Source organism: Cyprinodon tularosa, unplaced genomic scaffold, assembly GCF_016077235.1.
Source record: "Cyprinodon tularosa strain WSP-4 unplaced genomic scaffold, ASM1607723v1 ctg359, whole genome shotgun sequence".
In the NCBI taxonomy this organism is placed as follows: Eukaryota; Metazoa; Chordata; class Actinopteri; order Cyprinodontiformes; family Cyprinodontidae; genus Cyprinodon; species Cyprinodon tularosa.
Genome location: NW_024039073.1, coordinates 1734628 through 1760216, shown reverse-complemented (window position 1 = coordinate 1760216; position 25589 = coordinate 1734628). Strand labels below are relative to the sequence as shown.

The window sequence follows — 25589 nt, the reverse complement described above, 5'->3', positions numbered from 1 at the left end:
ATATCTTTAGGTTTTCAGGCCTGTTTGTCTTGCTAAACACCTTCTGGGTGTTTGGAGAACATGCAGAAGCAGAAACACCTCCATTGTTTGACTGATCTGAAAAGCAAATGAAGCAATGAGGCTGTAATTTAAAGCAGAAGAAAGTTGCTGTTGTCTGATGTAAGTACAATTCACTTGCTTTCTCTTAGTTTTTGTACTCCTTTTTGTGATGCACTGGCCCTTCTGTTTATTTCCAAAGACTCTGTTTACTCTTTTTGTGTTGATTTGTTCTTTACAGTTTGTTAAAAGTACAAAAAAGGGCATATTTTCCTAAATAAATGTTCTAATATTCCACGTTTGAAGGTCTCTTGCAATAAAAAGCAGAAGGTATTTTCTGTTTGTTTTTAAAAATGCAATTATAGGCTATCTGTAAACGGCAACATGTAACAGACCCCCCCCCCCCACACAAATACTGTACTTTTACACTGAGTTTACAGTAACTGGTGGCATTTTGAGATAAAATACAGCAAAAGGTGATAAACGTATGGCACGGTGCCAGTTTACCTCATGGACAGAGAAAGCTGTCACATTCATGCACACATGCAGTCAGTCAACACACAATAACCTCAAGGCCCATCTCTTCGCAGAGATAAGCTTTCTTGAAATAAATGACGATGCAGAAAAAAGTACACAGAAACCTTTGGACAGAAATGAACATTTCAACATGACAGGAATAATTGATTCTGTTTTCCTTTCTTGTTTATTTTAACATATTAAATATATTTTTGGTTAGTATGTCATCTTACATATTTTAGTCATTTGTTTAACTTTTCACCTCTTGGTTTGAAAAAAACCCAGGGCTTTAGAAAATACCTTATTGTATAGCACTAAATGTTGGTTTTATTTATTAATTACCTTTTGAAAACGAAAATGAAGTATCTAGATTTGATAAAAATATTGAATCAATTCTTCTTTGTTGGGCTAAAGTCACAGAGGGAAAGCAAAAAGTTGTAGAAGGTAAAGACTGTTGATAGAGATGGATTATTCCAACTTTATACCTTATTTAGTTTTACTTTAGAAAAAAAAAGATTCTTTGGATAATTCTGAGTTAGGATTGAATTAGATAAGTTTTGTTCTCTTGAAGGGGCTGGCTTAGCATTTTTTTTCTACTTGTTTCATGAATTTAAGGGAATGAAAAACAATAGCGATGCCTTTAGGCAGAAGTTTAAGCTATTACCTTTTTTTTTAGAATGGAAATGAGTGTGTGTGTGAGGGAGGGGTGGTCGGGCGGTTGTACCACTCGATTCTCCGATGCGTGTTATGTGTTTGTGATAGTCACACCCATTTAAGTGCTGAGTTTTTTTCCCATTTTCCCACATTACAACATCCATGTAACTGGGACTTTATCTGAAAGAACAAAAAAGCACAGAACTGTAAATATGCATATACATCGAGTTCTCTAATATGATAGCTCTAGACATCATTATGTGGAACCATTTCTACAGAAATCATTTAATGGGTAATTTATGTTTGCATAATTTCTTGTCAGTATAAAGGCCTCAGAGGTATTTGGAAACATATAGTTTTGTTAAGATCATGTAACAAAGCACAAAAACAAATAGGAAAATGAAAAAAACATAACGCAATATCATGTTTTTGAATTACTTGTTTTGTATTTCGATTATTTGTCTTATGTCGTCATCTCCATTGTCATCTTTTATGTCATCTCCAGTCTTCCACACTTGATTCTGTGTTTAACTCTTGGTTGCAACTTTTGCTTCTTCCTGTATTGGTTTTTATTTAGATGTTAGTTTCTAGCTTTTGAATTTTGAAAATTTTTGGACGCCTTTGTAAAACTTCCCTTTGTTCTTAGGTCACTAACCACATCAGTTATAATCCAGTTAGTTTCTTTGCGTCCTTGTCAGATCATTCCCTTGTTTTCCTGTCCTGCTGTTACTGGGGTATGTTCACCCTGTTTGTTGTCATTGCCAATGTTCTCCTGTTATTCCCATGCCTTCGGTTTGATTTTACAGCTTCTTAGTCTAAACTAATATTACTTATAATATGAGGCTCTTGTTTGTGCCTGGTTCCTACTCCTTATGCCTGGCAACATGCCTATAGAGTCTCCATGCAATCAGGTTAAGTTTGAGGTATTTTGCAAAGCAGAGTGGGCACAACACCAAGGGTCTAAAGACACAAATTGTAAAAGGATAAGCCTTATTTATATCCTTCATAGTTCAAAAAACAAACTTTCTATTTTGTATTGGTGACAATGTTAGATATAATATGTTTTCCTGTGGTTTGTCTCCATACTTTTTCTTTTTTTTTAGTGCACCAAGAAGTCAAAATGGTTGGAGAAGCACTAAAAAAGGGAGGAAGGACATGAAGAGCAAACAGTTTCGATTCTTACACCACAAATCCAGCCAGAAAAGAGGTGCTTCACCCAAACAGACAGAAGGACATCAGCTGTGAATCTCTGGAGTGATGGCAGTTATCAGGGGGGAGAGGCTTGAAGAAGGGAAGAAGGCCACTGGGGTCAAAACCCCACCAGAGGGCGGCTGGGGCTGGATGGTCGTCATTGGCTGTTTCCTTGCCACCATCTGCATTCGGGCAGTGACCAGGTAAGGCATGTTTGTAATAAATACTGCATCCTGCATCCTTACAGTTTGCAAAATAACTTGGATCTCTTAACATCCAGTTAACAAATAGTAAAAAGTCCAGTATATACAGGTGCTGGTCATAAAATTAGAATATCATGAAAAAGTAGATTGATTTCAGTAATTCCATTTAAAAAGTGAAACTTGTATATTATATTCATACATTACATACAAACTCATATATTTCAGATGTTTATTTTGTTTAATTTTGATGATTACAAATGACAACAAATGAAAATCCCAAATTCATCATATCAGAAAATTAGAATATTACTGAAGACCAATAAAAACAAAGGATTTATAGAAATGTTGGCCAACTGAAAAGTATGAACATGAAAAGTATGAGCATGTACAGCACTCAGTATTTAGTTGGGCCTCCTTTGGCCTGTATTACTGCAGCAATGCGGCGTGGCATGGAGTCGATCAGTCTGTGGCACTGCTCAGGTGTTATGATAGCCCAGGTTGCTCTAATAGTGGCTTTTAGCTCTTCTGAATTGTTGGGTCTGGTGTATTGCATCTTCTTCTTCACGATACCCCATAGATTTTCTATGGGGTTAAGGTCAGGAGAGTTTGCTGGCCAATTAAGAACAGGGATACCATGGTCCTTCAACCAGGTACTGGTAGCTTTGGCACTGTGTGCAGGTGCCAAGTCCTGTTGGAAAATGAAATCTGCATCTCCAAAAAGTTGGTCAGCTGCAGGAAGCATGAAGTGCTCTAAAACTTCCTGGTATGTGGCTGCGTTGACCCTGGACCTCAGAAAACACAATGGACCAACACCAGCAGATGACATGGCACCCCAAACCATCACTGACTGTGGAAACTTTACACTGGACTTCAAGCAACGTGGATGAAGTGCCTCTCTTCTTTTCCTCCAGACTCTGGGACCTTGATTTCCAAAGGAAATGCAAAATTTACTTTCATCAGAGAACATGACTTTGGACCACTCACCAGCAGTCCAGTCCTGTTTCTCTTTAGCCCAGGCAAGACGCTTCTGACGCTGTCTGTGGTTCAAGAGTGGCTTGACACAAGGAATGCGACAGCAGAAACCCATGTCTTTCATACGTCTGTGTGTGGTGGTTCTTGAAGCACTCACTCCAGCTGCAGTCCACTCTTTGTGAATCTCCCCCACATTTTTGAATGGGTTTTGTTTCACAATCCTCTCCAGGGTGCGGTTATCTCTCTTGCTTGTACACTTTTTTCGACCACATCTTTTCCTTCCCTTCGCCTCTCTATTAATGTGCTTGGACACTGAGCTCTGTGAACAGCCAGCCTCTTTAGCGATGACCTTTTGTGTCTTGCCCTCCTTGTGCAAGGTGTCGATGGTCGTCTTTTGGACAACTGTCAAGTCAGCAGTCTTCCCCATGATTGTGTAGCCTATAGAACTAGACTGAAAGACCATTTAAAGGCTTTTGCAGGTGGTTTGAGTTAATTAGCTGATTAGAGTGTGGCACCAGGGGCCATCAATTTTGAACCTTTTCACAATATTCTAATTTTCTGATATGATGAATTTGAGATTTTCATTTGTTGTCATTTGTAATCATCAAAATTAAACAAAATAAACATCTGAAATATATGAGTTTGTATGTAATGCATGAATATAATATACAAGTTTCACTTTTTAAATGGAATTACTGAAATCAATCTACTTTTTCATGATATTCTAATTTTATGACCAGCACCTGTATATATTTTAAGATGCCTCTGCACATTTTAACTTCACCTCATTATTTGCATGTTTTATGTGCAAATTAAAACACTGTATGTAGATATTTACTAAAATATATAATAATAGGCCTATCATGCTGGGAATTCAGGTTTAAATGAGTTCATGATAAGGGCAAGATTTTGATATGAAAGCCCTATTTGTAATAAAGAAAAGAATATAAAATCACTATAAAAAAATAGGTAAGGAATGATTAGGAAGAGTTACCATAAAAAGCCTGATAATAAAAAGACTTCAAAGAAGAAGAAAATCCAGAGGCGTTTAATGACACTTTGTTGTCTGAGTGGGTTAACCTTTTTGATTTTTTACTTGTTTGATCTACCACCCAGTCCTGTGGATTTTTAAAATCTTAATATATTTTCTTATCACACCAGCTCATACGGAAACATTATGGCACAGATAACACCACAAAGCTTACTAAAAATATTGCCTTATACAGAAACACTTGTTTAATGGAAATCAGACCAGAAATAAAAAATCAGGTGATGAAACAGACTGAAGATGTTTTATCATTATCTACCTTTTATCTCCTCTTTCTTTCATATTTTCTCTTTTTTTTCTGTTTTTCCTTTCCTGTTCTTCTTACATTGGAGTGTCCATATAATCTGTAAAACTCTCTGCATAATTATAATAAAGCAATTTATATGTATAAAACAAGCGAAACACTATGGTAATAGCCCTACTGGTCCACTTGTGACAGCAAAATCTGTTTAGCTCTCTTTGGCATCAAGACAATTATTCTTATTGCCACATCGCCAGAATGTGAAAAAAAAAGAGGAAATCAGACCAAAAAAGAAACAAAGACTGTCAGGCACTTTATTGAACATTATAATCTCAGAAATAAATATTACACATATTCAAAATGTTTTGATTTTTTTACCCACAGCACTTTTAAATGTATTTTGAAATGGATATTAATTCACTTTAATACCAACAACCAATACAACATTTTTAATGTCCTAAAAATCATGAATTGCATTTTCATTTGGGCTAATATGTAAAACAGTAACAGATGATCAGATTCTGTGCCTCACCTTTACTTATGTAATCCCCTACTTCTGAAGGTTTTTGTCAAACCTCCGCAGCAGATTTCCCTCTTAAACACAACACACCTGTTGTTATCCACTCTCCTTATTTTTCAGCACATTATGCACTATATTATCACAGTTAGGTGCAAGGACTGGACATTATATACTGCAACCCTGCCAAAGTCCATAGAAAAAGTTTGATAGACAGTCAGAAATCCAGAGAGCTATCATTTGAGATTAAGATTTTGTAAATTCATGAACCTCATATCCCTCTAAATACATTGTAATAAAATAAAGGACAGTTAGTAAACAAAAGAATGCCCTCTGTATTTTCAGTGATTAATAACTGGCATAATAATTACTGAGAAGATCACCTTACTGCCGGAGAGCCATTCAACAAATGCTTTGTATGCCCTTTGTAATGACACCATTATATAACTGAGACAGATACCAATGTGAACGAGTTCAGTGGGTGCAGAACTCAGAGATTACAGGATAAGAGTCGGACCAAAGAGTTCTCTAAGGCGTAAATTATTTTCACAACCAATATAAAAGATTTTGGCCGATGATACTGAGGCAAAGCAAGTTTATCAGCTTTGATATTTATTTTGCTTTTCAGAGGTAAGACAATTCGAAAAGCTGTACAATAGAATAAACCATAAAGAAAAGTACATTGCACGGGAAACGTATGAGGGACAAAAAAATGAGAAAACTAAAAAGATGAAAATATGAATAATGATAAATAAATATAAAAATAAATACAAATGAATATTTTTTATTTTGGTCATGAAAAAAAGCTAATTTGTTTTTTTTCTTGTATTTCTATTCTATTTGCACCATCATTTTTTTTTTTTACCACATTTGTTTCTTTATTTGTATAATTATTTATAATTTTTGCCTCTGTTAATGAGGTGCATGGTTCTAACATTTGTCTCCAGCATGATTGGTTAACTGAGAGAGTCAAATAGCAACCATTCATAGACGGATGTAGGGGAGATGGATGAAGCAGGAAAAGGATGTCTAAATAAAACATATCAACACTTCAGTGAAAACCTGGAACTTTACCTCCTCCTCCCACATGACAGTCTGATCTGCTCACATCTCAGCTGCTGCTGCTGACAGTTCTGCCAACTCTGCTAAACTTGTTGCCCTGAATATATCCATATTTTACTGCTCATTTTGCTCGATCCACTCAGAGATGATCAGCTTCTCTTCAGGTCTGAGTCCATCACTAGAACCAGATTTTCGAGCCTGATTGGTGGTTTCTAGCTGTCATAACTGGAGCACTCTGCTGAAGATAATTTTGGCATATCTATGCATTGCTTTCTTCCATGGACGTACCCAGCATTTGAATGAGTTCATGGTCACCCACCTCATCGTAACATACAGCTGCGTGTCGTCTGCATAGTTATGGTAACCTACTTTGTCGTTTATTAAGATGTGAGTTCAAGGAAGCATGTAGACATTGAATAAAAGGGGTACAAAGACAGACCCTTTGGAAATACCACTTTATTTGTGTAGTCTCTAGTGTAAAGTTACCTACTGACAAAAAAGCCCTTTCCTTCAAGTAGCTTTTAAACCAGTCCAAAAAGGCCCTCCCAGTTCTCCAAGTGCTCTAATAAAATGCTTTGATCAACAGTGTCAAATGCTGCACTAATGGCTAATAATACCAGCAGTGTGGTTATTGCACAGATTGCATTTAAACTGATGTCATTGAACACCTTAACAAGGCAGTATCTGAGGTGTGGTGGGAGTGGTGGCCTAGAGATTAGGGCATTCCGCTTGAAATCCAGAGGTTCTGATTCAAGGCCCACTCCCACAAACTGCCACTCTGGGTCACTGAGTAAGACCCTTAACCCCAGACTGCTCCCCGGCCGACGCACAATGGCAGCTCACTGCTCCCAAAGGGTATGGGTCAAATGCAGAGGTGACTTTCTCCAGTGTGAGATCAATAAAGTCAATCTGTCAATCAATCATGGAAGTCTGACTGGAAGACATAAAAGCACTTATTGTTAGGAAGGAATATAGCTGTTGAAATTTGCCTTTTTCAACAGGAAAAAACCAAACATAGACCACATAAATAATGGTAGAATTGGTTGGAATGTAAACTCTTCTCTTGTGTTCTGTTCAAACAGATGTATTTCCATGTTCTTTGTGGAGTTCCAGATGTACTTTGAAAAGGATTATTCCACCACTGCTTGGATTCACAGTATTATTGACTGCACCACCATGCTGTGTGGTAAGACATGTATCTCTTCCAGAATATTTAGGCACATGGAAACTTTGTACGTGTAGTGCCATGAAAAAATTTTCACACCAGGGTAATTTTGTCACATTTTGTTTAATTGTTTTAGTGTATCGTAATAAATCATCTTAAAATATATAGAGGTTTGAGGTTAGAATCAAACAAACAGATGTCTCTCTAAAAGTATCCATACTTTGTTTTTTTGCAAATCACTTTAGGCTTATATGTGAAGAATATCAAAAGCAATTGAAAATCCCAGTAACCCACTCATACTTTATTTTTCCAGCTCCTCTTGGTGGTTTTCTTGGAAATCGGTTGTCCTGCAAAGCAACAGTTTTTCTGGGAGGCCTTCTGTCAACTGCTGGCCTGATCCTAAGCTCCTTTGCCTCCAGTCTAGAATTTTTATATGCTTCTCTGGGAGTAATAACAGGTATGGATGAACAAACAATTATTTATCACACTGAAGAACCTTCATTACTACCTATTAGTGCTCACTAAGGGCATAATCTTCACAAAGTTTCTAGAACAAAAATTTATATTGAAAACCTACGTCCAAAGTAGGTGTAATATCAGCAAGCAGTGGCCAAAAAATTTGTTTGTACTTTCATAAATATGAAGATCACATTCTGATGACCAAACTGCACACATTTATGCATGGAGTGTATGCATAGAAAATAGCACCCAAAAAGCCATTTTCCTAACCTGAAAATTATATAATTATGTGTTTTGTGTATATTTTGAGAAGAAGGGGTTGTACTCTGAGCCTCTCCCGAATGACCAAGCTCTTCATCTCTAAGGGAGAGCCCAGCCACCCTGTGCAGAAAACTAATTTCGTCCATTTGTATCCCTGATCTTGTTCTATTGTCATGATACAGATTTTAATGACCAAATTTCATGGTGGGAACCTAGACTGACTGGTAAATCGAGAGCTATGCATTATCTCTAAGCTCTCTCTTCACCTTAACAGACTGGTGCAGTGTCCTCGTTATAGCAGCAGTAGCACTGGTTTGTCTATCAATCTCCCACTCCATTCTCCCCTCATTCATGAACAGGTCTGTTTTCCCTTACATAAGCTTCACAGGGTTTGCCAGAATCACTTTGAGGCCTACAAATAGTCTTTCTCTGTGTCCTCTCCAAACTTGTGCCTCTGCGACCAACAGGGCAGTGGCATTTCAGGCCTCACAATACCATCTTGCTGCTTTAGGAGTTAAAAAAGACAGCAAGGCTTGATAAGACTGCATCTTCAGAGTGAAAACATCCCTCACTGCCTGTGTTCACCACCGGGTTTAGGGATTGCTGTCACATCATGCACCGCAGACCTTACAGCCACAGCTACAGGTGGCTGCATTGACAATGGATGCAGAGAACATGGCCTTCTTACAGACTAAAACAACTGGAAATGAAATATTGCTTGACTCCTAAAATATATTCATGATGAAGTTTTCAGTGACATATTATTCTTATTCTAGAGAAACAAAAGTCGAATTGACTGCGTTTAAATGTACGCATTTATGGTTGATAGGAAGCGCATAATGGTTAATGGTTGGGAGGCCCTAAGCCTATAATAATTGTTAAGTAATTATGCTTGTGATACTCCAAACACTTTTAGAGGAGTAGTAGATTAATGGCTGGAGCAAGGGTTTGCCTTTTTTGGAATGCAACAAGTACCTGGTTCAAACCACACTGGTTCAGCCACTCTGGATCCCTGAGGAACCTTTATAATCAGATTGCTTTGAGAATTATGTAAACTGCTAACAGCTACCAAATGAATTTTTTAATGCAGGAGACATTTTTTCCTGTTTTTGTAATGTACTTTTGCAATGACCATTAAAGCTGATTATTCTTATTTTTTAATTTCCACAGGTCTTGGCTTTGCTCTTAGCTACACGCCAGCTATAGCCATGGTTGGAAGGTACTTTAATGAGAGGAAGGCTCTAGCTTATGGCATCGCTCTTTCTGGTACTAATTTTACTTGCCTTTTTGATATGTCTTTCAGTTTGTTTTATTTGAATAAGCTCCTATTTGTTTCAAAGCTATTGAATTAGTTTTTTTCCCCTTTTTATATCTCTCTGGTATACATTTAAATAATCCAACCATCCCATCAAATCCAATTTCAACTTATTTTCAGGGAGTGGCATTGGTACCTTTCTTCTGGCTCCTGCAGTTCAGCTTCTTATCGAGCATTACTCTTGGAGAGGAGCTCTGCTTATCCTGGGAGGATTTGTTTCCAACCTGTGCATCTGTGCTGCCTTGATGAGGCCATTGGAAAACAACCAAGCTGGAAGGTCAGTTTTTTGGAACATTACATATTTCCCATGTGAATTATTCCTCAATTGAAAATTCAAGTAAAGGCATGGAAGTTTGTGTCTTCTGTCACAAACTACTGCACTAGATATAACTCTAAAAAATCACAGCTCTGATTTGTGAGTTTTTTTTTTCTTACTGTAACACACCCCAGATGGCAACCTCAATACTTTTCTTGCTAGAACTTTGTGTCCTTATTTTGTGCTTCCTGCTATTGTTCAGTTTAATTTACTCTGAATGAACTCCTAAACTTCAAGCAGGTTTTTCTTGCCAGTTCTTGCTAGACAGCAGAACAGAGATTCTAGTTGGAAGCACAATGGCTCTTTTTAGGATTTACAACAGATGTACACAAGAGAAACATGCAGGTATCCTCAAGATGCGCAAACTTGGGTTACGATGTCACTTATCTGCAATGTACTGTATATGGTATAAGCTTTGTTAATCGGCAAGGAATCTTTCCTTGTTTGGACTAAAAAAAGCTATTTGCCATATTAGCAGATGTGGAGGAAAAACAACCACACAAACTCCATTTATCACTATTCTTTCAGCAGAATAAATCTCTCTTATAAACTTCTAAAATACAGATAGTTTGATAAGTCCTGCACAATGGACACTAACACTCTTGACCACTCCTATAGAATCTTAAAGAATCCCTATTAGCCATTTTTTGTGCAGCTTCAGGACTTCCTGAACAACGTCTTCTTCATCTGTTGCCAGCATGCAGAAACTAAAAAAAATAAGTCTTGGTTCGTGACTTTAAGAAAGCAAGTTAATGAGGCTGCTTTACATGTAAAGATTGTAATATTCAAGGAAACTGCAGCCACTGAGCTGATTATACATTCATTTTTGCGAGGCACAAGCATTCAGACCAAGACATTTTGCACAGACAACAATAAAAAAAATGTCTAACCCTACATCTGATAGATGCATCTTTAAACTGCATGGCAGTGGCTCTCATCGCTGTAGTGGGGGACCCCTGCTGTAGAACATACTGGATTGCACATCCCCCACCATTAGATTTTTGTAGCTTGATAAATGGCCATTCACACCTCCTGCCTGGACAACTACACCTCACACCTAAACACAAAGAAAAATGCTACCCCCAACAGTAACTTTCCATCTGTGACTGAATCAACTCCTCCCAAACTTTTATCAGCATCAGCCAACCCCCCCAATACTCTGACCCCCTACCTGTACTAAGGATCTGGGCCTCTTCCCGACTGAAAACACCAGGTTAGCACATGTTTTCCAAACAAGGCTTGACCTGCCAACATTCAGCATTGGGCTCTCTTCCCCTTGCCTATAAAAGCTGGGTCTAACCCCTAGCTGGCAAGCTGTGTGGCTTCTTTTTTTCCCCCTCAGCTTTTTATTGTCATAACACTGTCATAAGTACAGAACATCTAAATTAACTCTCTGCATTTAACCCATCCCCTTGGGGAGCAATGGGCCGCCATTGTGCGATGCGCGTGGAGCAGTGTGGGGTTAAGGGTCTTTTGCTCAGAGACCCAGACTGGCAGTCTGTGGGAGTGGGGCTTGAACTCAGAACCTCAGGATTCCAAGCTCTATGCCCCAATCACTAGGCCTCCACTCCCCTCTAGAATTAATGGAATACTCCAGGTGAGGGTTGAACTCACAACCTCGGCATTGCTCAGGTGTACTGTTTTATAATTACAGTGCGCTGACCGATTGTGCCACTGGAGAGTGACATCATCACGCTGTGTTAGCATTGATGATAACACCAGTGCGACAGATATCAGGAAAGTAAACAATAGAGAGTAATATGAAAGCAAGCCAGGGCGTAGTCAGTGTGCGTTATTGTTTCACTATTTTATCTGTCTGAATCTGCATCCTGTACTGCATCCATACAGAGCCAAAATTGATATGTATAGATGAATTTCACAGCCAGATTTATAGCTGCTACTTTTGTTGGTTTCTGCTAACAACTTCCGGGATCAACTTGCGTAGAGAATACAGGGAGAGAGGGAGAGTTGGGGATGTAAACGTTTTCCCCACACCCCACCTCTTACCATCCTAAACAAAACGCTGTCTATTTGGGATTACGTCAAATGCTTAGGACATATGGTATCTCTCTGGGATCTGAGTTTGTTCTGATATATGAGACGTGCTTTCTTTAACTTCTTTTTATATGCATTCGGAAGTATTACATTAGAAAAGATGAAAACAGCAAAAATTTGATTCAACTTACTAAATATCACCATAATGTTATTTATGCTTTCTTGAGATGATTCTCTTGACTTCTTTTAAAAAGAGTACACTCCAAAGACTGACACCAAAACTTATACGTTTTTTGTTGTGAACATTTACCTTGAAGGACTGATCAGCTGTTTCCACTGTTGGGGTCTTGGATACAAGTTTTGTTAAGTACCATCGCTAATACTAGACTACTTGATAAATTTAATATAACTTGCCCGATTGCAACTCAGTCCTTAAATCCACGCACCATTACTAATCTGTGGTTTATTACAGCCACATGTAACCTAAACATGTAACAACATCATGCTTTGCATCATCGGGTTAATTGTATCCAATAGATGGAATACATCTAATTCACATTTTGTTATTTTCAATATTTTCAAAGTTTGCTCTAAATTGTAAAATAGTCTAATGGAGACAGTCTAAAAGAATGTATTAACAACGGTTGTGTTTCCTGTTGGTCCTTTAGAAGACCTTCTCAGGAGCTGCTTCACCGCTAAAACTTACTCTGTCCTGTTCTTGCCACAGCAGGGTACGACCAGACAGCAGGAAATAGTCGGGTCTACAAAATGTTTTAATGCTAATGTCACCTTCTCTTTATGCAATATTTATAAAGGCTTAATGTTGGGAAACAGGCAACGAACCCACATACAGTAGCAGACCCAATCCATCCTGGACAAAGTATTTTCACAGAGAACATTAATTGCAGCACCAAATAACAAGAGTTCTACAGTATTCAATTCTTTTTCATATGTTATGAGACCTCACTTGGCTGGATAACTGAAGTGACACATCCTCCAGCTCGCTGTAAGCATCATTGATACTGACAAAAAAAGAGCTAACACCCAAATGGTTACGCTTCAAATTCCACATGCACAAACTGCATAAGTGTATGGGGAGGAAACTCTGTTGATGGAAGGGAATTTTCCCAACAACTCTGCATATTGCATCAGGGAAAGGTCGTAAACTTGGTGGTCTAAGAATAACAGCAACTTTAAAGTGAAATTTATTTGATTTGTGTTATAACATGAAGATAGCTTTTCTAAATGTTAACACCAGCTTTGAATCTATTGGAGATTTGGCTACATCCCCTTATATAAATTAATAGAAATATGGTTTCCATTAATTAGAAACCATGTTTTGAAACACATGGCAACTTATTTAGTATACTCTCCACTTAAGGTTTTAGAAAAAAAACCTGCATCTGATTACAGAAAATGAAAGGGGTTCTACATTAATTCATTATGTCAGGAGTATTCCTAAAACAAAAACAAAAAAAACAGATGACTTTAATACTTGAGTATGAATCAATCTCTATTTTTTGTATTGATATGTTCTTTTACTTAACTGCAGAGGTTAGATCCTTCACCTAATTATTATTACATTTTTGGTCAATAGATGGAGCTAGCTGCTCACAAAAGGAGGTTTATAGGGTATTACAATTTTAAAATTGAAGGAGTGGTCTTTAGCTGTTCACAGGATCCTTCATACAAAATTCCATCCCTAATAATATAAAAAGTACTGGTTTAAAATCTCTCATGGGAAACAAAAAAAAAAAAAAACATCAATTAAAAAATAATGTTTAAAAAAAAAGTCCTATGCACAGAACTGATTTTGAAATCACTTGTGATACAGCTATACACTTTTTTTGTATATACACAGCACTTTTCGTACACAATTTAGCTCTAAAATGACTGTGTAGGATGCTAAATTATGTGTCTGGAAAACCTTTTCTGATTTCTTTTATTTTAGATTATGTTTTGGATCATTATTCTTTTGAAAACCTACTTATTGCAGAGTAGAGGCAATGCTATGTCCATTTATACTTCCTATACACCCACAATATCACAGGTCTTCCACCAAAGGTGTATGATTGTGGCCAAAGTCCCAGTGGTACACGGGAACGTGGGGTTTAAAGCTTGTTGGTCCAAGATGCTAAGGCTGGCTGGATTTACCATAACTGACCTTCTCTCTGCAAAGATATACTTGGACCCTTTACCCAGTCCTGTGACCAATAGCTAAAAGGAATCTTCTTATATCTCTCATTATAGTTATCCTTAAAGAAACCTGCAGCACACATATCATACAGTTTAAATTCCCAAAGACTATAATTTAACTTAACAAAAAGTCAATTATGAAGTACAAAACTGCTTTAGTTTTAGTTCTCATGGGATTGTCAGATAATTGCAAATTTGTACGAAAACAGAACAGAAGATATTTCTCAGTGCTGTATGTTTTACCTCACCCTATGAATGAGCACAATGTAAAGCTGTCCAAATCTCATATAGATATGAAAAAAAAAAAACATTTATTCAGGCCTTTAACACATATATACTAGCTAGATGAATGATTTTGGGGACATCAGGCATTTATTTCTAACATAATATGATATTCAGACATTTGAAATGCAGTATTTTACAATGCAAACACAAGTACAAATGCCTATTGAACATTTTAGGCTTTTTCTTCTCTTTATTTAAAACTAATTTATAGCTTAATGTGCCTGGCAAAATATTTTTCAATTAGCTTAATCTTTCCTAGGCTTAAAAGTTCCACCTATCATTGGAAAATGAAGTGTTTTCACAATTGTAAACCTACCAAAGTGTGACTGTAAGTCTTACCTTTCTGTCTAGTTAAGCAGAGAAATAGTGGAAAGGCCAAGGGGTCTTCTGTTACTCTAGAGGTGCTGTAGAGATTCACAGTTGTTAGTTTTCTAGATCACAATCATCGCCTTTATTAAAGAGGTGCATAAGGAATGTCATTGTAAAACAACAAAAAACAACTAACAAGTCTTAAAAACTGCTAACCATAAGTGATGTATTGTATCAGATGAACTGAATTCACTTTGAGTCCACTTTAATTGACTTTCTGTTACAATAAATTTTTCCTCTCCACTGTCACTACAAGCATGCTTACTGTGAGGGATTGTCTTAGAGTCAATGAGTCATTGCAGTCAACTTGTTTTTCCTTAGATAGAAATCTTTGAATCAATTTGACAGTATGATCTTGTTGAATTGACTTTGTAAAGTGTGTTGAGATGACATGTGTTGTGAATTGAACTGAATAACTACTCTAAAGATGCCACCTAGGGCTACAATCAGAGATGGCAAAAGTACTCACTTTCCGTACTTGAGTAAAAGTACAGATACTTGTGTTAAAAAATACTCTGGTAAAAGTGGAAGTACTGATTAAACTTCTTTACTCAAGTAAAAGTGGAAGTACTGATTAAACTTCTTTACTCAAGTAAAAGTGGAAGTACTGATTAAACTTCTTTACTCAAGTAAAAGTAACAAAGTACAGGCTTGTAAATTTACTTAAAGTGTAAAAGTAAAAGTATAAACCACTTTTTTCATGCCGTTGCCTACATTTTAAATGGATGTCTGCCAATAGGACTAGATCTCCGTTGTGTTCATTTTCAATCATCTTGTCGTCCATGCTACTATGCTAACGCCACCGCCACCAAGCTGCAATGATTTGCCGCGAATGAATACCGCCGAATCTGTCGATTCATCTTGTAGTGGTGCGTCAAATGCAACGTAGATTCCCATCCAATTAGATTGAATTTGGTATTGATGACGTGAAAAATAATAAAGGTAACTCCATTGAAATGATTCAAAACTAAAGTAACGAGCCAATTTTTTAAATTTAAGGAGTAGAAAGTACAGATATTTGTGTAAAAATGTAAGGAGTAGAAGTAAAAAGTCGCCATAAAAATAAGTAGTAAAGTAAAGTAAGAATATCAGAAAAATCTACTTGAGTACAGTAACGAAGTATTTGTACTTCGTTACTTCCCATCACTGGCTACAATAGACTGATTTTGATCAAAGCACCTTCTTGTGAAAGAGCATCCTTGTCAAAATCTAGAAAAGGAAACCGAAAATGACTTGAAAATGTAGTTTGGCAAATATTTTCCATCCAAATAGTCTGAACGTTGACTACTTTGCAAGAGAAAACATTTTAGTCTTAAGATGGGCACAGCTGATACATGCATACTTCAAAATTCTTTGTGTATAACTCAATAAAACTTTACACACAGATCTTTATTTGAGAAAAATATTTAAATCATTTTCTTTTAATTTCGCAAGCTTTTACCACTAAATGTTGGTATATGATAAAGACCTTGAAGTATCTTATTGTCTCATTTCATAAAAATGGTTCAATTGAGGTGAATATTCTCACATGCCACTGGAACTAATTTTTATTTCTTGTTTTATTTTGTTCTGTCTGAAGGCTATGGGAGAACAACATGTCAAACACAGAGAAAGCCTGCATGACGGCTGTGCTGCAAACTGAACTCACTGAACAGACGGCCTCTGACTGGGGTCAAGCGGAGCCAAAGCAGCAGCAAGTACAGAGTTTACAAGACAAAAAGAGCCTTGTCAACAACATCGGAGCCTTAAAACACTTTGGACTTGAAAAAGACAAGCTTCACCAGAGTATCGCACTGCTAGCAACCCCAAAACTCACTGTTACTGAGGTGTTAGATAGGAAAATGTCAGAATGCCACCTGTTGAGCAATAAGCTGGAGACAATGCTTGAGGGGACATGGTTATTTGTTCCAACTATTCTTAACAGCAGCATAGAACAAGAAAACATGATCTCAAACACCACATGGATTAATGCTGTTGAAAAAAGAGAAAATTCAATATCCAGTGAAGGGACATCATCAGATAACTTTGATCAAGCAGTTTTAACTGAACCTTTGATGTTCTCACAACAGTTATCCACAGGCAAATCTTTTGTTGCTAAAGCAAAAGATGAGTTTAGCTTCCTGCGGATTACCAGGTTCTTGGTCCTGTCCATATCCTTTGTGTTCCTTGCGTTTGGCTGTAGTGTTCCAGTAGTGTACCTCGTCCCTTATGCCCTGAGCGTAGGGGTCGAGCATCAGCATGCCGCTTTCCTCATGTCAATATTTGGCATCAGTGGAATTGTTGGCAACATCACCTTTGGATGGATCACCGACAGGAAGTAAGTGAGGAATGAAGGTATTGTTTGTTGTATAATATTTAATCATTCAACCAAAGATTTTTAGTAACAGATTCCCTCTCCTTCAGGTGTCTAAAGAGGTATCGTGTGTTGAGCTACATGGTAGCTATAAGCATGGAAGGCCTTTGTTGCATGTTCCTACCCTTCCTCAATTCATTTTCCCTCCTGGTGCCATTTTCCATTCTCTACGGATACTTTGATGGAGCATATGTCGCGCTGATACCAGTTGTAACCTCTGACACTGTGGGCTCTGATCATCTAACCACGGCCTTGGGTGTGGTGTACTTCTTGCATGCAATCCCATACCTGATCAGCCCACCTATAGGAGGTAAGAGTTACAAAGAAATGTTGCTGTGTTTAAGGATAGTTTGATTCTGAATAATTAAAGCAATGCAGTAACATGTTATGCCTATAAAAAAAAAACAGAGAAAAAATATGAATGTATCTTAAAAAAAAAACTCACAGCAAGTGTTACCCCTGATAGTGTTAACTTAGTCCTTTTTGAGCCTTTAAAGTAAAATTAGCAGTAGGCTCAATCAGCAGACATAAACACTGTTGGCTTTTGCTGGCATTACTTAGTCATGCATTCAACAACTTGGCAGCTCCCACATCTTTAGCTCTTGCTTAAAGGTATAGTGGAAATACTTATTTTTCCGAGTGGATCATCTAAATAAGTGGTCCTTCTTACTGTGAAACATTGTGGTGATATGTTTACGTAGGGCCTTCCTATGTGCTTGTCCCCATAGGTAGCTATCTTTTTCTGCGCATGCGCACTTTCAGCCACATATGTGTTGTGAGGTACGGTTTCGGACAGTCATTAAAGCTCTTTTCTCAGCACGTTTCCTTAAAAATGGCCGAAGGTCATAAGAGCAAAAGTGTCTGCCAAGTTTGTGAGAACAAAAGACAGGCCTCAGAGAGAAACGACCAGAGACCAGAGGGTTTTTGGGATGGCGTACACTGAAAGCAAAGGTTGGGCTTCCCACTATTGCCTCTGTTGTGAAGTTTCTATTATTATTTCTATTATATTTGCATTCACAATATCTGTATTACTTATGGCTTAACACATATTTTTTAAACATGTTTGCTTGTCGTAAATACGTTTTCACTTATTGGGGTGAGTTTGACTTAGTGGCAAAAATGCAAATCTTCTTTTGGAAAGTGCAGGAGGAGGCATTCCCTCTCTGTTGTGGGTACAGAGTTGTGTTTTTTTCTAAGTGGAGAGGGTGGGTCTTTTCAAAGATTCAAGAAAATCCTCCACTATACCCTCAAGTGAACTACATTTATATTGTAATCCAAGCACATCAAATATTCACATGCTGTATTTTATTTTATTTTTAGCTTTTTCACCCTTGACCTCAGATCATATTTCTTTTCACACCTCTGCTGGGAGTTGCTTTGCTCTATTACTCAGAAATGAAATAAAATAAGCCACCAGGGTGGCATAATTTAATTGTAATACCTTTACATATGAGCCACTAGTGTGGAAAATTCTAGTCATGTCACGTGACTGGGCCTTTTCAAGTAATTAAGATTAAATGTCATTTATTTCCCAATTTATCAAAAGTTAAGGAATTTCACAGCTCTTAGAATTTAGACATAAAAACATCACTAAACATTTCCATTTAATTTCAGTGGTATTTTTCACATCATAAGTTTGAAATGAGATTTATTTTGAACATGATACAAATATAAAAAAATAAAATAGTGCACAGTAACAAGCAGTGCATAAAAAAGAAAAGAAAAATACAGATATTTGTTTCCATTGACATATCATGCTCAAAAATGGGGTAGGAAGAAGTGAAAACTTATTAACTCCTACCCCCTAAACACATAAAAACTTACAGTCCTACTGTTATAAAACAAAAACAAAAACAAAAAAGAAAAAAATCAAAGTCAAGTGAAAGTCAAAGTGGCAGTCAGCAGTTACTAATATTTACCTAACACAATTCCCTTTTTATGCTGGTTTGTCTTTTCAAACCCTTACACCAAGTTGTTATCTGTAATACACACATTTTTGCTTTCTCTCACTCATATGTCTATCTCTATTGAAAATGACCTCCTTATATTTTCTATTGAATTGTATTAAACTATTGCTTTGTTTTAAATCTTCATTTAAGTTGTTCTATAACTTTACACCTTTAATTGAAATACAGAAGCTTTTTCTTGTTGTTCGCAACTTGCGCATCTTTAAGTTTGAGTAACCCCTTAAATTATACCCCACTTCTCTTTCAGAGAACATGCTCTGTATGTGCTCAGGTAACAACTTTTTAGATACTTTGAACATAAATTGAGCCATTTTAAATTCTACAAGCTCGTCAAATTGGAGAATTCTGGATTTTTTGAAGAGTGGGTTTGTATGCTCATAATAACCAACATTATGGATTATTCTAATGGCTCGTTTCTGTAGGATGGTTACCGGATGTAAAGAGCTCTTGTAATTAACTCCCCACACTTCACAGCAATATGATAGATATGGTAAAATCAGAGAATTATATAGGATATGAAGTGATTCAGCATTCAATACATGTCTAGCTCTAGCCAATATAGATATGCTTCTACTAAGTTTACCCTGTAAATGTTTAATATGAGGTTTCCAACAGATTTTGTCATCTATTATTACGCCGAGAAACTTATTAGCAGATACCCTTTCTAAAGTTACGTCCTCTATTTGAACTTGGATTTCAGTATTTTTGTAACAGTTCCCAAAAACCATGATTTTTGTCTTGTCCAAATTTAATGATAATTTATTATTGTCAAACCATATCTTTAACTTACTAATCTCTGAGGTGACTGTTGAGAGGAGATGTTCTAAATTGTCGCCAGAGACTAGAAAATTTGTGTCATCAGCGAATAAGATAAATTTTAATACATTGGACACTTTACTGATATCATTTATATAGAGATTAAATAAGACTGGTCCTAATACTGATCCTTGTGGTACTCCACAGACAGTCTCCTGCCAGTCAGATTCCACATCTCCCAGTTTCACAAATTGTTTCCGGCTCTTTAAATAACTCCTCATCCAGTCCAAAACTACTCCCCTAATTCCATAGCGTTCTAATTTTTTAAGTAGAATTTCATGATTTATTGTATCAAAGGCTTTCTTTAGATCTATAAATATCGCTATTGCCATTTTCTTACTATCTGTTGCATTGGTTATTTCTTCTATTAAGTCAATTAAGGCCAGCGATGTTGACCGGTTTGCTCTGAATCCATATTGATTGCTGTTAAGTAACGAATGTTTTTCTATAAATTGTTCGACTCTTTTCTTAAAGAGTTTTTCCAGGATTTTAGAAAATTGTGGGAGAAGAGAGACAGGCCTGTAGTTAGTGAAGAGGTGCTTATTGCCAGTTTTATACATTGGTTTGACCTTAGCTATTTTCATTTTGTTGGGAAATGATCCCGTTTGAAATGATAGATTGCAGATATAAGTTAATGGTTTAGCGATTCCTTTGATTACTATTTTAATAGTTTTCATGTCCAGATCTTCACAGTCAGTGGATGTTTTATTTTTACATTTATTCACAATGTCTATGATTTCTTCTTCTAATACAGGGTTGAGATAGAAGGAGCTGGAATTATTCTCAATTTGATATTGCTGAGTTGCAGTTGTTATAGTCGTTATTTTTCCTGCTAATTGAGGTCCTATATTAACAAAATAACTATTGAATTTATTGACGACACTTTTCAAATCAGTAATATTCCGTTCATTCTCTATAAAATAGTGTGGATAGTTATTATTGTTAGAAGATTTCCTAATAACTCTATTTAAAATGTTCCATGTTTCCTTAATGTTGTTTTTATTACTCTCCAGTAATTTATGATAATGGTCCTTTTTACATGTTTTTATAATATTAGTTAACTTATTTTTATATTTCTTATATTTGTTTTCTAATTCTAACGTTCTATATTTTAAAAATTCTCTATAAAGTTTGTTTTTCTTTTTACATGCCTTTTGTATTCCTTTTGTGATCCACTGTTCATTTTTTTGATTACTTTTCCTTTTATATTGTTTGATTGGGCAATGCTTGTTATATAGTATTTTAAATGTTTTTAAAAATTCTTCATATGCTGAATTCACGTCATTCATTCTATATATTAATCTCCAATCGTAGGCCAACAACTCAGCTTCTAGAGCTTTTAATGTCTCTTCAGACGTAACCCGTCTGTAATACATCTCTATTTTTTGATCGTCTGTTATGCCCTTGAAGTCGTAGACTATGAACACTGGTAAGTGATCAGTAATATCATTCATTAATATTCCACTAGTTAAATTATTTTCCAGCACATTTGTGAAAATATTATCAATTAAGGTAGCACAATGCGATGTTATGCGACTGGGTCTGGTGATTTTAGGATACAGACTTAGGCTGAGCATGGTGTTAATAAATTCTTCAGTCATTCTATGTTTATTTGGATTAAGAAGGTCAATGTTGAAATCCCCACAAAAAAATATTATTTTTTGATTAATTGTTATAAATTTTTCTTCTATCCAGTTGTTGAGTACTTCTATGTTTGATCCAGGGGCTCTATAAATGCAACTCACCAAGATATTTTTCTTTTTTTCCACTAATATTTCTATAGTCACACATTCAAACATGTTGTCCATGACAGTTGACATTGTTTCGATCAACTTATAATTAATCTTCTTATCAACATATAAAGCTACTCCCCCTCCATTTTTGTTTTCCCTGTTCTTACAAACCATTTCATAACCATTGATTTCAAAGTCTATGCCCTTATCACTATTTAACCAAGTTTCTGATAAGGCAATAACATTGAAGGTCTGTGAAAGTTGTTGGATGTATTGTTTGATGTTGTCAAAATTTGCATACAGGCTTCTGCTGTTAAAGTGAATTATTGACAGCTTTTGTTCCGTTTTAATCTTATTGTTGAACTGATCATCGCTGTAATAGTGACAACTATCATTGATGACATTATAGAAATTATTATTAGGATCAATGTCATTTTCAATATCTTGCTGATGATAGTTTCTGTGTTGGAATACGGATAGCTCTATATCCTCATAGGCCGCGATCTGTTGCATGTTTCTCTTTCAGTAGTGAATGTCAGCTATGTCTGGCTGTCTGTCATACATTGTTGGATAATTTAGGGGTACTAGTACGTGGATGGGTGATCAACTTATCATAACGTAGGTAAGCGATGTCCCCTCTTTGGCGTGCTGCTTTTAAGTCCGGCATTAGTTCTGCCCTCCTTTTCCTTACCGCATCCGTGAAGTCTTCGTTAATGAAAATCTTAGATCCTTTAAGTGCCTTGGTGCGCTGCAGAATAGTTGATCTGTCCTTGTATCGTAGAAATTTCACAACAATGGGCCGGGGTCTGTCTCCTCTAGGTTTACCGGTGCGGTGAGCTCTTTCCATCTCAATCTTATGTTGAAAGTTTAGCTTTTCATTTAAAATAGTTTTCACTTTCTCTTCAGTCTCAGCCCAAGTCTCATTTGGTGATTCAGTAATTCCATCAAAAACCAGGTTGTTTCTCCTTGACTGCCCCTCAAGGTACTCCATTTTATCAGTAATGGTCATCATGCCCTCACATACTTTAAATATGTCTGAGTGCAACGTGTCACTTCGGTCCTTGTGCTTAACACTTTCTACTTTTATATCATCAATGTCTTTCTGTGTGAATTGCAGGCTGGTTTTAATGTCCTGTAGTTCTCGATTCATTGCGTCCATTCTGGTGTTATTAGTGTCCACAATGATTTTAATAAAACCTTTAAAATTGTCCTGTTGTTGTTGGAGTAACTCCATATACATTTCCTTTTGTTGGCTGAGCAACTCTTTGACTTGCGTGAGTGATACGTAGTCCTCATCTTGTCTCCCGTCGGTCTTGGATCCTTTTGGAGGCATTATTTCGCTTGTTTATTTCTTAGTTTCACTGATTTCCCTTGGAGATAACTTGTGTGTTACAAACACATGTGTTGATTGTTAAATGGTGCCTTTCTTTTTCCTTCTCCAGGTTGGTTTGTAGACCAGACCGGCAACTATGCATCAACCTTCTTCATCAGTGGGGCTTCGTTCTTCCTCAGCTCTTTGGTACTTGTGGCTGCCTCTTCAGTGACACACCTGAAAGCATTGTGTGGGACAGCTCTAGGTCAAGGAAAGCACAGAAGGGAAACAAATTAGTCATAAGTTGCATCTGTTTTCTAACCAAATCAAAGTTGCGACACAAAGCTGCACCTTGCCTCGCATGAATATGACTACCCAATGAGCTTTATCACTTTAGTCTCATTACAACCATGGTTGCTTTATTTTTTAAGCATTTCTAAGTTGGAGTATAACTAAGTAGCACAGCATAGAAATGGAAGACGGTGAAATTAAGGTCTTCATTGTCATTTTCAGAATTGGTCAATACTTAAGTCTTAAACATTTTTAGACAAAATTTCAGTAGAATCCTGTCTTTTTCCAGATGTCTGTGAACAATAAAGAAAAATATGTGAAAAAAACAAGTGCTCATAAATTCTGAACAGATTTCCATACAGTAGTAAGGTGTGTTTTTGTTTCTTACATTACAATATATCATTCACATATCATATATCACATACAAACCATTCTTATAACAATATTTGCAGTATTTGTCACATCTTCTCTCTGTTAAGATTTAAAAAAGGGAAATCAAAATATTTCCTTTGAAATTCTTCTTTTTCTCACAGTTAAACTGAAATTGAAACTGTGATTCATAACAGTTGCTATACTGCTTTGATTAACATTTAAGCATTTTTTTTTTCCAAACCAAATTCACACTTTCTACCAATGTGTTTTAGATATACTATTGGCCCATTTGTAGGTGCTGATTTAAAGAGTTTATAATTTCTATTAAAACAGGAAAGCTGAAAAGGTGTCATCCACCATACTGATCACTGAAGTCAAACAATTCCTTCCGTAACTCCCTTTTTTTTGTTACTCCACACTATAAACGATTATTCTAGGTACACAATACTTCCAAAAGTATTCGCTAGCCTGTCTTGATTCATTTGAGCTTCAGTGACATCCTGTTCCTCGTCCATTGGGGTTCAATCTGACGGTGGTTCATCCTTTGCAGCTGGAATAGCTTAAACTCTTTTGCAAAGGCTTTCCAAAAGGTTTAGGAGTGTGTTTATAGGGATTTTTGACAATTTTTCCAGAAGTGCCTTGTTGAGATCACAATATGAACGAGAAGGCCTGGCTCTCTGCTCTAATGCATCCCAGAGGTTTTCTATCAGGTTCAGGTCAGGAAAGTCAAGTTCATCCACTGCAGACTCTGCCATCCCTGTCTTTATGAACATTACTTTGTGCTCTGGTGCTCAGTTATTGGCCATAATGTCCCATTCCATGAAGACCTCTCTGCTCTGTTTTGGCTATGAAGGCCACATGACCTTTTGAGGTGTGTAGCAATTAACTATGCAGAAAGTTGTTCGACCTTTTGCACTATACCCCATCAGTTTACAAGGGCTAACTTTTTGTGGCTGAGTTGCTGTTGCTCCTAAACACTTCAATTTTATTAAAATAAAGCTGATATTTTACTATCAAAATTTTGGAGTGTGGAAATTTCATGAGTGGATTTGTTGAACAGTTGGCATCCTATCACACTTATGCTAGAATCCACTGAGCTAGGAGCAACCCATTCTTTCACTTTGCATGGCGAGGGGCTTGATTCTATACACATGTGGTAGAGATGCTCCTATCAGGATGTTTTCCACCTGAGACTAATCACCCGTGAGGGTCCATCACAGCCGATACCGAACACATCCAATCACACAGACTTTTGTTTAGATAATAGGGCTTGCCCTTACCCAAAACATCACTTGGTGTGTGCTAACTTGGGAAAGAAGGTTTTATAACTCTCATTACCTTTTTTTAACTTTCACCTGTTAGCGTCAATGCATGTACTGTATATACGTTTCAGCCAACACCTCCCCACTACACACGCAAATTCCTGGCATAATGTCAAAGAGGACATCTATGATTTCTAATGGTTGGGCATCAAAGCATCTTATTCACATGCAGTCTTTGGCGGACGGCATCAAGTGGTCCAGCGGCGCGTTTGAGCATCGGAAGCAGCAGAGCATCCGAGAGTTTGACGCTGCAGTTCAGAAAATTTTACTTTTGCCGCTGGACGCCTGCACCTCAACCAATCGGAAAAGCTGATCGAGGAGTTATTTGGAATTTATTTGGAGGAGGTAGACACTACACACCAACTGTTATCGTTTCTGCAGAGCTGTCTGCACATAATTGATAAATAAATATCAAGGCGTTAAACGATTAAAAAACCCCGGAAGAATGGATTGTTATATAGGCTACAAGGAAAAGAGAGAGAGCTTTGACCATTATTGCAGCACTAAAACATTTTTTTTTATGAACTACGGCAAAATATTTTATACATACCCCAATTAACAGAAAAATGTAAAACCTGCTGACGAAAAATATTCGATTCTATATTCTGGTACTTGCAGTTTT

The 25589-nt window shown here is 36.8% G+C and overlaps 1 protein-coding gene across 1 annotated transcript; it reads left to right on the top strand.

The window, feature by feature from the left end:
- On the top strand, positions 1-23641 carry LOC119790256 (monocarboxylate transporter 12-B-like). Its single transcript, XM_038295728.1, has 9 exons — positions 1-159; positions 2310-2600; positions 7523-7626; positions 7919-8062; positions 9496-9591; positions 9761-9917; positions 16381-17118; positions 17205-17464; positions 23113-23641. The coding sequence occupies exons 2-9, from the start codon at positions 2464-2466 to the stop codon at positions 23277-23279; spliced, it is 1803 nt and encodes a 600-aa protein (XP_038151656.1). The 5' UTR covers positions 1-159; positions 2310-2463; the 3' UTR covers positions 23280-23641.
- Positions 23642-25589: the final 1948 nt, after the last annotated feature.